Below are 15686 nucleotides of genomic sequence, written 5' to 3'. Positions count from 1 at the left end.
AAAAGGGCAGAGCAGCATTACTTATTTGTAGTGTTTGAACCATTAACCAAGGCTGTATTCTTAAGGCCACTTCAACAGACAACTGTAAGTGTCACAGTGTCTGTGAATGTGTTTAAGTTTCACAGTGCACAAATTACAGACTGCAACTGCTGGGCATTTAGATATTTTTGAACAGAAAGATTATGCAAACCTACACAATCATTTGCTTCAGATTGAGGGAAAATTTTGTAATTTGTTGTCTCTTTTTCAATAATGTAAAATAAAATGTCTCACAAAAATTTGGTGTCAACTGTTTTTCTTACACTGTTGTCCTGATGAGGTGATTTGGGGGAAGCAGCAACGTCCCCACTAGAGTTACTGTATGACAAACAACGTCTACGGCTTATTATCATCACCCAACTGTGGACCTTCACATAATAAAGCTGATCAGTTGTCAGGGTGTAACCAACCACGAGAGTAGGGTTTTCAGAGCTACTGGGGCGCTTGATTTGAGTAAACGTGCAATCAATGCCAATGGGAACAAAGAGGTAAAGATGAATTCAATAAGTGGCTCCTTGCTAAATCACAAGACGGAAGAAGTTGCGATTCACAGCTTAATTATGTTTAGGGAAATTACCAATCAGACACATGATCAAAGCATGTTGATGTCACTTTGAGTTTGTGTGACAATTAACTCTCTCAAAACCCTCAGTATTAAGTGAATGGCCCCAGCGTCACGTGGGAACTTGATTTTACGTTTCCCTTCACGCAGCTGCTGTATTTTTTTCATGAGCCCTCACTGACATGGGAAGAAGAGAGAACAGCAGAGAGCAAACAAGAAGAGGCAAAGAGAGAATCAGAGAGACAGCGGGATTGATTCAGCTTCCCATATTTCAGAGAGCACTTGTGTTGCATCTGTTGAACGAGCAGATTCATTGTCTGAGTTGTCATCGCCGCCACGGCAGGGGGACTCAGCACCGCACGGTAGCGTGGCTCCGGGTGCCTCGCAGTGACAATGTGACAGCACAAACCTTGGGTAATTAAAGCAGCTCTCTGCTCCGTGCCCTCAGGGCAAGTCTGCCCGGGATGTGGAGATCATACCTGGCTCGCTCACATTCAGGACTAACAGTAGCTAAAGCAATTTTCCACCTTAACGAATTCTCACTCCTACTCTGTGGATTTACAGCAGCACTGGTGTGATGTATGCAACACTAAAGCATGTGATCAAGCTGTGTTCCCAGCAGCTAAAAACAGGGCTTTGACCTGTGCATTACCTTAATTTCAAATACACTGTACAGGTACGCCATCTTTCAACAAAGAACATTTTGCTGTGTATCGAAGTCCATGAATTTGAAAGTTACATAGCTACAAGTTCTGATACAGGCAGATAATAACCAGTTGGGGCCGAGGAGTCCAGTGTGAGTAAGCATTCCCACTGATCTGATCTGCCCAGAGGCAGTACACCATGCACGGAAGTTAAATGACTGTCTCCCAATTTGCTCTCATGAATATTAAGCAGGGCTGTGACAGTAGAAAGGGCTAGCTGCACGCACGCTGCTGATCCTCACCGACAGATCTGTTCTCTGATGTCTGGGAGGGGTGGGCAACACTAAAAACGAGGCCCCCACAGCAGATGAGCCTCCTCCTCCTCCCCCGGTCTATTTTCATGTCTTAAATGGGCCAGAGTGGCTGCCTGTCTCATCACGGGGAAGCCAGAGACCCTGGACTGTTTCTCTGTTAGTAAAACGGAGCAGTAAAGACATTGATGTCTAAATTATGATGCTGCAGCTGATGATGATGAGTGCATGAGAGTGGATCTGATGAGGAATTATGCTGTAGCAAACTATAGCAGCTCCCTCTGCTGCTGCTGATGATGAATAAAAACCTCCACCAGCAGAAATATAATATTACTGTGATGTAACAAGCACAGTAGAAAGTGGAGGAAAACCCTTGTCTGTAATAAAGTATATAAAACAAAGATTGCATTCAAAGTGTCGCATAGATTCATTATATATTTACAATTTGTTCAGTTTTTTTTAGGTTTCACCACGTGAACCTCAAAAATGCTACGACTGAACCATAGCAGCCTTTGCAATTAGAAGAAATTTATGATAGATTATTTACAATTTCAACACCTGCAGTTTTACCTATTAATTAAAATAATTTTCTAATTTTACCAACAACTGGGGAGAGCAGCGCTGCGGTATTGCCTCTCCTCAACCTAATTAACGAGAATAAAAACTGTATTTATAGAAAGCTCATGCTAATCCTTTTGACAAACAGGCATAGAGGAATATATTTACAAATATATTTTAAGGGTGATTTATTCAAGTGAGGTGAAACATTGGTGGTGCGCCACATAAAGTAATACAGAGAAGCTTCAGAAGTCAGTTTGATGCATACAATTTATTTACTGTATCTCGCAATCAAGTGTTTTTTACTTTGACAGTCGCATAAAATAATGAAGCTGATATGAACTGAACTGCATGATGATGTTACTTTTGTTTTAAAATCAAAGTCTGATATCTTCATCCTTTATGTTTTTTTTAAAGTTTCCAAAATAAGATGTACGTTTTTATCAAAACCGACAACGAACCTGTCTCAGTGCAGTAAGAGTACGAGGCAAACTCTTACAAAACATACAGACATGTCCAAATATTCTAGGTACTGAATAAAGTACGACTGCATGCAAAAGTCCATGTCATTATGACATGATATTTCTGATGAGTATATTAGTCAGTGTATTGCCGCTGGTCGTGTTTTGACAGTAATCAATGACCATCAGAAACTTTGCTGCTCTAAGATTCTCTACTATTAAACTTAAACAAGTCTGATTGAGACTTGAGTGGGCGTAATCAAATAGACTCCAAACTAATCTAATGGTCAGCATACATTGTCTTTCTTGATAATACGATTAAGCAGCGACGTTCTCCTTGAACAGATGCCTGTTGGCAGAGGCCTTACCTCAGTTAGACAAGTAGACATGGCACATACTGGACAACCAACCTTATTATGTCACCAAACATTAAGGTTAAGGGCCTTCAGAAATGCTGCTGTTGTTGGTGTCTTATCGTGACTGCTGTCCACCTGCATGCCACCTCAGGTAACACAGTGTCCGAGGAGGTTTCAGTGTTGGCGGGGGTTTAAGATGTGACACGAGAGGCTGCTGACACGACCAATGACCTGACACGGACAGCTCTTGGGCTACGGGGATTTCATTTCACTTGTGTTACCTGAATCTGTAAGGGAAACCTTACAAGCACACCTTGATGAAATGGTGGCACAAAAAACTTTTTTTTTTCTTGCTTCTGCTTCTAGGACAAAGTAAAAACCTAATTTCACAACATGAGCCATTTTCAAATCACATAACCAACTGAATTGACGTATTTTTAGAGGGTTGTAAAAAAGTTCCCCAAAAAGCAGTACAACAATGATAGTAGTTGAGTTCAGCCATAGAATGACTCTATTTGTTGCAGCCATTAGATTTGAGGGAAATATAACCGCTAATAGCCAGGCCTAAACATATAACGACTGATGATGCTTGGGTCAGACTTTGAGTTGGAAGAGCGAACGTTGTCAGAGAAACAAATTAAATTAGCTAGTATTTCAGTATGAAAGCAATCATTCTTGCAATAAAAACACTACTGTTCCTGGAAGCCAGGTATGACGCCTGAGCATGTGGTACACCTTGTCAGTCCACTAGAATAGGCCATGTCACTGTCATGTTTTGCTTTGCTTAGGTGTGAAAAGTACACACAAGTACTACCAAGGTCAATTATGTAAAGTTTACTCTTTTTCATGAAACCTTGATTTTCTCCTGAACTGAACCATGTGATTTTTGGTGCCTAAATGAAAAGCACCTTATTTTTCTCACGGCTTGGAAAGGTAAAACGTAACACTGACACGTTCTCCTCTATTGGACCGAGGGGTGTATGATACGCTTTGGCGTGATACCGGATTATTTTGGGAAGTGTCAGATACTGAAATTAGAAATGTTTAATTGGAATCGTGGTTTGTGTGGCATCATATGTTTCTAATTAAATGTTGTTGTTTTTTTTTGCACAACTGGTCACTGTAATTTCTAGAGACAAAGATGCTTTTAGATAATTCTGATAATTCGTTTTTCTAATACTATTACTGGGCATTTTATGGTTGTTTCCCAGTAATTCAACTCTAGAACTATCCCAGCTTGTTCTTTGCTCTTTTATATATTGCACAGTATATTCCTAATTTATTTTTCTTGTATCCCATTTTTCTTTTTGTATTTTTCCCAATGAACAGTTTGTTTGATTTTGCTACAAGTGAAAGTCCTCCTTTATTCTGGCTGATTACTGCCGCCTTTCTACTTTTTTCACTGTAATATTTAACTCCATTTTAAAATAATGCTTTACATATATGCCGTTTTTTTATTGCTAACATTGTACAGGTAATAATACTATTATAAGGCCATAGTGGCCCTTTGAAGATATACCACTGTCCCTGTTTTGTCCGAGAGACGTCTGTGACCAGCAGCTGGTGGAGTGTGTTAATGTTGATGTCACAGCAGCTGGCTGCTCTCATCCTGTTAGCTCTGCCTGCCATTATCAGTCCCCCCTCTCCTCCCCCCCATCCCTCCTCCTCCTCCTCCTCCTCCTCTGCCAACTCCTCTTCCACCTCCTCCACCTCCTCCTCCAAAAGCTGCTGCAACTGCTGCTGCATGCTATGCTCATTTTAATACTCCAGACTCATTTGACCGTCTTTAAGGACTTATCATATTAAACATTTATTGCAGACATTTCCCTAAACCAAGCGTGTTTATTCAACACTTAGGGAACCACAGCACGACTCCTTTCAGCACCCCCGTCCTCCCGCTACCCACCCCCACCAACTACGCACACACACACACACACACACACACACACACACACACACACACATCCTTATTTCCTCGTTTCTCTCCATTTTTCCTCCTCTCTCCCTCAGCCTCCCCTCCCGGTTTACTTTATTACAACCTTCCTTCTCTACGTGCTGTTCCCTAAATACAAATTTATTAATTATATTATAATTTTTGTATAGTTTCTTCCTCTCCTTTCTGGTCATCCTTTCCTCCAGTGGCTGGGACACCGCAGGAGACTCATTGCTGTTTGATGCTGGGCAGCCAGGCAGATACAAATGTATTGTGAGCATTTAGGTACTTTGGATGAATTGAGTTTTAATTTAATCATCTGATCAAACACTAATTAGCATAATCACTTGTAGGGATGGAGAGTCTGGATAGAGAGACACAGAGCAACACATAGTCCTCATCTATGTGTTGCTAAGTGTCCCGTAGACACTCAGCAACACATACGTAACTGCTACATGCTTCTGGGGACCCATGCAGGGGTCTGTTCAAATTACCTCCCTTTGCACCAACAATGGAGCCAGATCTCTTTTTTTCTTCAACAGCACATCAACTGCAAAATGATCTATTCACCACTAGACTACCCTACAATCAAATGCACTGCTGCCAGGCCCCGTGCCCTCTTATTTGATCTTGGACAAGATGGCTTACTGCAGCATCACACCTTGGTCTGAGCAGAGGAGGTCTGGGAATTCTAGGAATACCACAAAGTGCTAAGATTATTGACAATGCACTCAGTCTCACACCGGGCCGGGGGATCGATGGGTGGCTGGAAGGACATAAATCAGACTCCTGTGGCTCTACTCTATGTCACACCCTAACACACCCACCCAGCTTCCCAATTAAATACACATACACACACATACACTGGTTCGAATGCACACAAGAACATACATTCTGCAAAGCTTCCCTACATATATAGGTTGTTGCAAATGCAGGAAATACACAAATAAAGTACCTACTTTACACACCTCTAACACACATGCACACACCTTACCAACAAGATGACAGCGCTTTAAAAATGGCCGGCTAAAAATAACCGCCACTAACTTGGTCTTAAATCTTAGCATCTGTGCCAGGTTTAAAAATAAAGAGCAGTGTCGAGAAACCAAGCTGGACCCATTTGTCTTTCTGTCACTGTCTATCCAGCTTTGCCTCTTCCGTTATCCCTTAGCCTACTTTAATATTCGGACTGTGGAGCATGAGGCGCAGAGGCAGACCTGATGCTGAAGTATCTCCTGGAAATGCAGACTCGAATAATCGGATTGAGATGTGAAATATACAGCAGAGGTGGTTGGGGAAACTGCAGAGAGAACGAAGAGACATGCGGTGTGATTGTTTTTTTAAAAAGAGGAAAGATCGGCACATACAAGGGAAGTCCATGAAATGCAAGAGAAGAATGCCAAGCTCAAAGGCAGCATCAGAGAGAAAGAGACAGGCTGGCAGACTGTTACTGAGCCACGATACATCAGGCACATGCATCATGCTCAGGCCAGAGTCGCAGGGATCAATTCAGCCTTGGGCCACCGAGTGTGTTGAGTTCAAAGCCCGGCCCGGGTATGTGGAGGATTGGATTAAGAGGCAGTATTTATGAGGTCCAGCGTGAATGTTTGTCTTGGTGGGTGATGGATAGCAAACTTATCACACCTCCGCCACCTGCCTTCCACAACGAACAAAAGCTTTGGTGGGACACTCGCCACAAGGACTCTGGTGCAACAGTGTACAACACACACACCCAGCAGAGGGAAACGGGCATGGACTACTCGTGTGCATGCACGACCTCTGTGCTCCATCCAGAACATTGACTCACCAGGTAAAATACATGTGTATAGATTTGCACAAATTTCTCTATTTCAGGGCAGACAGCACAGCTTACTGAGCGCTTCCTGACAGAGTTTAACACAAGCAACGATGACTCCTAAAATTTACATTTGTATAGTAGAATTTGTATAGATTTGTTTAAATAAAAGTGTAATTGTTGCACAGACTTTGTGATGTCAAACACATCACACAATATTCAAAGGTCATCATAACATTACACGACATTCTAAACTTGTGTTTATAATGCTGCGTATTTAGGGATAGAAGATAAATAAAGTAAGTGACCTGAAGTTTGAATTCATTAATCTGTATTGTGCCTCACAATACACTACATGTTGATAACATGATAGATACAATTAAATGGAAAAGTATAAAGAACTGCTGTATCCATATTACCAACCCCTAATTCAGCTCACCATAGTCAACCTATGTGGTAGTGTTTGTAACTGTGATTAAATGAATGCAGACATAGTTTAGGTTAAACAAAAAAATAGACCTTGTCATAAGTAGGCGTGTTTTAAACTTGTTTGAAACTAAGTAAACATAGAGCCACTTTTGCAAAGGAGAACAGGAGTGCTTTTCTCCTGACTTAGTCTGTTTTTGACTGTCAAATAAAGCTTTTCCACTAGTTCCTCCACTACAGTACCTGTGCAGCGCAGCACAGTAATATAACATGTCACTTTGACAGGTGCTGAGTGAATTAAAAACATCCTCTCTACTGAGAACCCTGTCTGAGAGGGAAACCCCCGCCAGATGTACTACAACCTCACTTTGCACGCATGATCAAACACCTACATCTGGGTGCTGAGGGCTTTTCTGCTCTTCCCTGCAGATGCTAAATGATATCGTTAACATTTTAATGCAAGAGACATTTACACGCGGGCTTGCGCAATTACACCTCTGATTCAGTGGAATCCAGACAGACACAGTGCGATCGGTAATTAGATTTTACATTGGGTGAGACACAGCACATGCACACGCGTGCGCACACACACACTCGAGCCACCAAAGCTTGCTCCTAATTAGAGAGCTAGACAGGCTCGAGGAGGTACAGTACAGTAGAGTAGCCCTAATTATACAGCCAGGATATATGAACTAGGGGATATCTATTATAATCACACATCAGGGTATCCATTACCCAACATTAGCCGCCCTTTCAACTGGAATCACGCGCAGAGTTCAAAATGTAACCCAACAAACCCTCTTACAACTTACACAAGTGAACAAGAGTTAAGTGGGTTTGTAAACTTAATTTAGCCCATTAGATATTCATATCAGAGTAAGACTCTACAAGATGATCTATCACTTGACTGTACGCTGTGTTTTCATGGGGTAATTTCATTTCATGAGCTACGATACCGCTTGTGCAACCAAACCCTAATTGGTAATTAGTAAACAGACTAATGGCTGAGTGCAGCTGTAAGGCTGGTCAGGTTTCACTCCATTGCTTTTACAGAGTTTAAGAATGGCCACTGGGAGGCCACCGATCTTTGGACATCTTCACCCAGATTCCAGAATCACCTCACAGCTCCGGCAAATGAGGCTCTCATCAGTGCACTCCCCTTCATTGCCTTCATGTAGATTTATTACCATGCAAACACCAGTTCCCCTTTTCTACTTGTAGCCAAGTTCAATCTATCTATCCACCTCCATCCCCAAAGCATTTCCATCCAGTGTTTCAGGTTACTAATAATGTGGGGTCATGTAAAATTGGCAGGCTAACTGATGTTGGCAGCTATTTACTGTACTGTAAGCTACACTGGGCTAGATGCTCTGGAAGAGCTTCCTCATTCCAAAGTGGATGTGTGTGTATAGTCCGAGAAAGGTCACAGCTAATTGAGATCAAAATTTGATTGCACGATTTCCTGACCTCCGCGTAAATGTTCATTTATCGAAGACATACGAGATAAGTCCTTTTTAAGTCATGAGCGTCAGGTTAAGCTGTGTGTATGCCTACAAATCATCACAGTGTTCGTCGGGACTCTGTGAGAAGTCTTGTCTCGTTATATCTTTGCAATGAGAATTTGAATAGGCCAGTTTAGCTCGCTGTGGTTTTTGCCTAGAGGCAGCTTTCAGGCAGAGATATTTAATGTTTCCTCTCCTGTACTGATGACTGAATTTATAGATTCTGCTTTGATAGGCACAGGAAATAGCAAACGTGTTAAATAGAACACTAAAAATAATTGTGCCTGTTGGCTGGTGAATGTGTTAAATGTAACATTTGAATTTGTTTAGTGTGTGGAATCTGACAAAGGAGTAATCTAAGGATTGAGGTTGTCTTTTGCTTCAGTGAATAATCTTTTTCAATAGGTTCTACAATGTGGGTGTTCATCTGTTTCCTCTTTTTAAGTGGTTGCAGATTCATTATGCTGACATGCAGTGAAACGACCTCAATGCAAAACAATGCTGAAAACCCAAAAGGCAACTCGGTTGTCATTTGGTCACGCAACACACCTGTGGACACACAGATTGATGGAGCAGGATGTGATTAGCTCCGGGTCAAGTACTTCCAGGCCAATTCAGTTTGCAACAAGAGCCAAACTCACAGTTCCATGTCTGGAGTCTGCCACCACGTTGCCTATGGGTCTGCCATTTTGTGGAGGTGTCCAATTTGTGAAGAATTATTACAGCGAACATCGTGGATGAAAATGATCCCACCAGGCAATGAGAAGAGGAGTAAGCAAGCACCAGACATCAACCAACCACCATCGCGGATTCTGAGTGACATCTACACACCCTATAGCTTTCCACCCCATATAGCGACGAGAGAGGGTGAACGTTTTAGGACGCAGCCCCTGACACCCATTAAGGAGGTTACCATAGAGACAGGCCGGTGGGCACGTGATAGGCCCAACTCCGAAACAGCAAGAATTGTCTGGAATCCAATCTCTGTGCTGGCTTCTATCTACAAGGTCATTCATTCATTCTGACAACGACTGCTCAGCCGATGAACACCTCATTTTCATGATAATCAACAAAACATCCAGCGACAGAGCATGAAGTCATACAGCCAGGCTCCTGAGCAGTGACAGAGGAATCAAATAAAAATAACACAAACGGATTGTGATGATTAAATGTACAAAAAAAAAACCCCAAAAAAAGGTTTGCAGTGCAAATGAAGAACACAAAAAGTGTAATGTCTGCACTCAACGCTGTCTACTGTTTAATCCTTATCAGTTGTTTGCCACAGGCCTCCTCAATAATCCCTTATGCAATAAACGGACACAATCTTGCATGGCAGTTGATCTAATGTCAGAGTCAGATGATTATGATTAATGAGGATTCCTTATTGTTCCTTTATGAGTTTCAGCACAAGCTGGGCTGAGGGAGATACCATTTTATGTGGAGTCAATGTCAATAAACGGCACCGACTGAGGGTCGCCTCGGCACTGAGAAAGCGTCGCCATCGAAACAAAAATCCATTTCGAAGCCTTATTTTATCATTCCGGCCAGAGGGGAAAATCCATTTTGGGGACACACCATATCATATTACAGCCCCCCTAATGCGTTTAAATGTATTCATACCTGTAAATACCCACTTCCCCAATTTTTGCTTTGTAAATTCAGCTTTTGTTTTACCCGTTGATAAAAATGCAGCCAAGCTGTTGTTGGCTTGTTGTGTTTCAGTATATGAACAATCCCCATCTTGTCACCCTGACGTCTTTTCTTCCAGACATGTTTCCATTTTCTTTTCCTTCTCCCTCTCCTTCTTCAACTCTCCCCTTCGCTTTCCCTGTTTTCGTACACACCCAGGCAGCCATAATCCCTCCCTGTACAAGGGACTCTGGCCAATAAGTGAATGCAATAAACTGTATCAATTTTCCACTATTGATTATGGATACACTATATGAGCACACAAATATGCGTGCACGGTGTTACCCGCGTGCATGTGGGCAGTGGTGCACATGCATGCAATTACACATGTGTACAAGAAAACATGGATAAGACGCACAACCAGATCTATGTGTCTCAATACAGTATTCGAATGGAAAATGGCTTTCGGCTATTTGAACGGAAAATGTATTTGAAATTTTTTTGTGTATTTCTGGATTACTTTTGCATTTCCTGAAATTTTTTTTACCTACGTGTTGTACCTCATCAAAGACATTACACTTTTTTAATTTTCTAATATGAACATTTCGTACTAAGGGTGCTCATTTGCTCCCCATAAATTGCATTTAAAGGTAAATAATACAAAGCTGTATTCAAATTTGTGGCTGTGGAGATGTTGAAAATCTTCTGACACAGTTATGAATATTATTCTATATTTTAAATCAAAAATGCAAATATGAATAACTGCTAAATGTGACTATAAATAGATCATTTTAATGCCTTAACATTCATTTAGTCCATTTTGAACTTGAAAAATATGCTCACTGTGGGGGAGGGGGAAAGGGTTAAACCAAATGTCCATTATATCAAAGACGTCACTTATTACTAAGGGCCACAGTGGAACAAGGTTGTGACAGAATAGGTATCATTTAGCATAAAATAAATAAAAACAAATCACATTAGTTTGATGCAAATTAAAAACTATTTAAAGTTGAAACTTAAAAAAAACGAATCTAACCAATATAATTAAAGAAATTAATTATATACACGCTGAAACAAACAGAATTTACCCTTTTTATTTAATTTGGCTCAGAGTGTATATCTGAAGGCCAGAGATGTGGCTAATGGGTTGTGGGAGAGCTTGAAGGATTTAAAACGCAATTCATGCCTCGCCCGTCTCTCCCTCTATCAAGGGTGTCAGCCTTTTGACAACCATATAAAATCCATTTCATGTGGGTCACAGGTGACCTCCATCCTCCCTCCTCAGTCACTTAGCTGTCTAACAGTGATTTGCCTTCTGCAGCAGGTAATGAGCACTAATAAAAAAAAGATGAGCAGGTGAAACTTACCATTCAAGATGCTCTGGAAAAAGATAAAAGCCAATATCCACATGCCCTGCTCCGTTCAATCCCCCCAAGCTATGCTTTCTCTTCTTCCTCCGACCGGTGCCTCCCTGGGTTTCTCTTCTGTGCGCTTGGGCTAAGGTTAAACATTTGCCACTATCTTAAAGTAAACCAGTCCAAGTCTCTACTTTTAATATTTCCGTCTTACTTTTTCGTTACACTGCTTTTCTTTCTGAGCTGTCTTTTTGCGCTTGGACCGTAAATGCGCCTCTGTGATTGTCTTGGGGAGAGCTGTGCTCAGACTCTCCTCCTCTGCTCCGCGTCTTGCTGCTTCTCCCTGTTATTCAAAAGGATGCTGAAGGGGTGAAGCCCAGGTGTGTGTGATGCTGAGTCAGAGCCGGGTAAGAGCAGATCCTGAAACCATAATGAATTCCCAAAACTGGCTAAACTAAATCTTTAAAAACAAATAGTCAGAAGCGCCGATTTCCTAGATAAAACACAGACTGACGGATCATCCCTGAAGGGTAAAAATCTAATTTTAGAAAATTAAATTAACTAAAAGAGCAAAGAAGAAAGCAGAGGGGAGATGGTGGTAGTACAAGAATGAAAAACACGCTTTTTTCTCAGACTCCAAAGTCAGATCATCTTCATCGCCTCTGTGCGTCCAGCAAGAGGCGAGCAAGCGCATCTTCCCCGCTGCCGCTCTCTAATCGCACCACACTGACACTCTGAGCATTACACAGAATAACCCTCTCCCCTGCCCCTGCAGACGCTTTAATTCCTCATTGCCTTAAAGGAGCAGAGGCGGCTACCGGTCGGTCCTGAGGGCAGGATACGAGTGAAGGTGGGAAGACTGTGAGAGCACGCAGCGAGTGGGACATTTGCATTAAGGAAATGAGCTGGACATGACGCACCGAGGTACCAAGGATTTTTACGCACGGAGTTGTATCGGCTCAAACAGAAAGCGCTGTCTGCTGGCGTGCAGGTGTACTCATGATACAGCATTGCATACCAGGTTTCTGGCTTGAATTTAGTTAAGTTAGGGTAATTCTCCCATAGATAAAAACAGATGAGAGATCCTTTTCGGAGGAAATCCACAAGGACATCCAATGACGCGCATTTTGTGTTCATTTAAGTGGACAAATGAGGGAAATGTTTGGTTTAATTGAATCGCAATTTTTAAATTATTGCAGTGCTTTAATAACTGCATGAGAAGGAAGTGGAAATAAAATGTAACACTGTCAATGGGTGGAGAAAAGGGGGTTAACTTAAAGCGTCCCCCACCCCAAAGGCTCATAATCCACCCGCTACCACCACCACCACCACCCCTCCATTTTAGTGCCTGCCTTGAAGTCAAGGGTAGAACTGTAGTAGGCTGTGGAAGCCTGTGGGCCTGTCCACACTGCCGGGTTACACGGGATGTGATATAACCAGCAGCGCAGTCTGCAGCTCATTCTCTATCCTACATGACAGAATATGAAGTGAAATGCTGGTTATGTACCCCAGTTTATGTGCGTATATCTAAACTGAAGAAACTATCTTTACGATTTGAAATATGTGCAAAGAAAAATAAGTAGATTTGATATAATTCTGTATTGTATACACAGGTCTATGTTATGTCTCAGTGTTATATTTTTCTGAGGTAGCTGATAGGTGTGAGCTAATTTGGTAAAGATGATTAATTGATTCATAATACTGAGTGTAGGTGTTGTGATCAGTGTATTTTACTGTTGTCCAGTCTTCCTCTGCCCACCTGTCCGCCTGCTTCTCTCAGTGCTCGCTCCAGTGCAGCAGACAAACAGGAACACTGCTCTGCATTTGCTGAAGTCTGTACAAGAACACACTGTTCTAGCTCACCTCAAAATGGCTAAAATGGTTCTCCTTTTCTTTCTTCTGTTTTTTTTTACTTCTGCTTGATTCATTCAGAATGTGCCCCAATGGAATTGTTCTTTTATCACTGATGTCTGCTTTATGAGCTACTCCAAAATGTATGTTTAATTGAGTAATTAAGAGTACTTCCTTTTTTTTGCCTAAACTGTAAGATAAACTGAGCAGTGTTAAGGAGAAAACACTGGTGAATCAGGGCACTTGGTCAGAGATCCTGCCTGTCATTTAGAGTGGATTAGGAGCACCGCCCTGGTGTTTTTTCAGCTCTAAATTCTTGGCATGAAGGAAGGAAGTTCATTAGCTGCTGCACATTGAGAGATATGATTATTTGCAACCGCAGCCTGGCTGCAAATTCATTTGTTTTTCCTCTCAAGATGCACATTCTAGCATCAACCTTTGCACTTGTATGGTTAAATACTGTACTTTCGGGAAGGCTTCATCTTCTGATTCCAATAAGCATTTTTACAGTAAGGAAAGTAAAGCGCCTTGCTCAAGGGCATCTCTGTTTTCTTACTTTCTATGTAAAGTTCACAGACAAAGTGTGTGTCTGATGCCAAAGGCAAAACCCATTTATGCCCTACAGGTGATCAAACAGATCAGAACTCCATGTAGTTTTTCTTGAATGAGCCTTCAGCAATGCTATAGGAGTAAAGATTTTTTTTTTTTTTCCAAGTAAAGGTGACATTCATAGCCTGCAAAGACAAACAGTCCCCAAAGACGGAGAAAAAAAGATCTGACTGTGTGGGTTCAAGGGATTGAGAGAGGGATCCGTGGCATTAGAGGGTGCCATCTGACATTTTAGTGGGAAATTAAGCATTGGTGTAATCTAGCTCAGCAAACAGGATTTTATGAGAAGCTGAAATAAAAAAAATTGGAAAAAGAAACGGAAGAAATAAAGGAATGCAAATCAAAAGGTTATATTTGCGTGCATGGGATGTGAAAACTATTGCTAATTCTTGGTTTCATCTGAGCACAAAAGAGGAGTCTCACCTCGGCACATAGGCCAGAGTAACATTTGTAAGGTGGGTATGCATTGTGTGTACAGTATATACACCCTCACATCACTGTACACACACTTCATACGTAGGAGTTTCCCAGTATAAGCACAGCTTTACAATGTGTGTTTGACAGCAAACAAACGCAGAGTAACATCAACACTGACCAAATGATCTTCCAGCGACCAAATGGCAGCAGGTGTGTGATGATTTCTATCTTATGTATTTGAGCACTGTATAGCGACACTATTGGTTGATAAAAATCAATAATATTGGTCTCAATAATTACAGTACTTTATGCATGACCCATGTTTGATCCCTTCACTGTCTAATATTTAGTTAGCACAGGTTAATCGCCCTTTTACATTAAGAACTCTAATTAAAAAATAATTGCCTGCCTCTCCTCTGTTTTTAAAAATAGAGAAGCTGAGGGAAGCTTTTACCACCACACGCACTAAGGTGCAATCTACTACTTGTACAGGGATCCCAGAGCCAAAATAAATAACAAGAACAGGCAAATAATTTTAGCATCACAGTGCAGAGGAAGCTGTAATTTTGGCCATACAAAGATCCCATTTAGCTGACTGTGGAGATGCATACAGATCAAATGTTTCAGTTGGTGGCACGCAGGCCCCTCCATCCTTCTGGAAAACAGGTGCTAGTTTTTATTACTTACACCAGGCGAGCAGCTGGACAACTGAACAGGTTACTTGTGAAGTGAAAGACAATACCTTGATCTGGACTCTGAAGACAAGAGCCCTGACCTTGTGACCAGCGGGTCGAGGTATTCAGTGGTACAGTAAACCTTAAAAGAGTACAGGGGAGGTGCGTATGTGTTCTGACTGAAAAACCAATATGCATGTCCTTAAAAAGGAAATGAAAAGTACTTTTACATGCTGAAGTTAAAGTTGAATCCCGTGGTCATTCAGCATATTATTATATTAAATATTCAAGAGTGTAGAGGAACACTGGGTTTGCAGGTTTTCGCCATTTAACTTAACAGCTTCACTAAATCATATAAAAACTCAGGGTTTAAAGTCATCAACAATTTTTGTATATATCATTTAACTCTAAACCAATGTTACAAAGCAGAAAAGCTTCATTATGGTTCTAATGACAGCAGCTCATACAGAAGACATTCATATGTGGATGGAAACAGACAACACACTGTATGTAAGCACAGATGAACGATAACTATGAAATTATTCTCCACAGCCATGTTCTGAA

General features: G+C 41.5%; 1 protein-coding gene across 2 annotated transcripts in view; it reads right to left on the bottom strand.

The window, feature by feature from the left end:
• dscamb (Down syndrome cell adhesion molecule b) overlaps positions 1-12415 on the bottom strand; it is a 116475-nt gene extending 104060 nt beyond the window's left edge. For both annotated transcript variants that reach the window (XM_069147609.1, XM_069147611.1), the window contains exon 1: positions 11584-12415. In XM_069147609.1, the coding sequence (XP_069003710.1) occupies positions 11584-11626 (43 nt within the window). In that variant the 5' untranslated portion in view covers positions 11627-12415. The remainder of the gene's footprint in view (positions 1-11583) is intronic.
• Positions 12416-15686: the final 3271 nt, after the last annotated feature.

Source organism: Embiotoca jacksoni, unplaced genomic scaffold (genome assembly GCF_022577435.1).
Source record: "Embiotoca jacksoni isolate LCO1_2020_lvr unplaced genomic scaffold, fEmbJac1.0.p SCAF_14, whole genome shotgun sequence".
NCBI classification, from domain to species: Eukaryota; Metazoa; Chordata; class Actinopteri; family Embiotocidae; genus Embiotoca; species Embiotoca jacksoni.
This window is presented reverse-complemented; position numbering and strand designations above follow the sequence as displayed.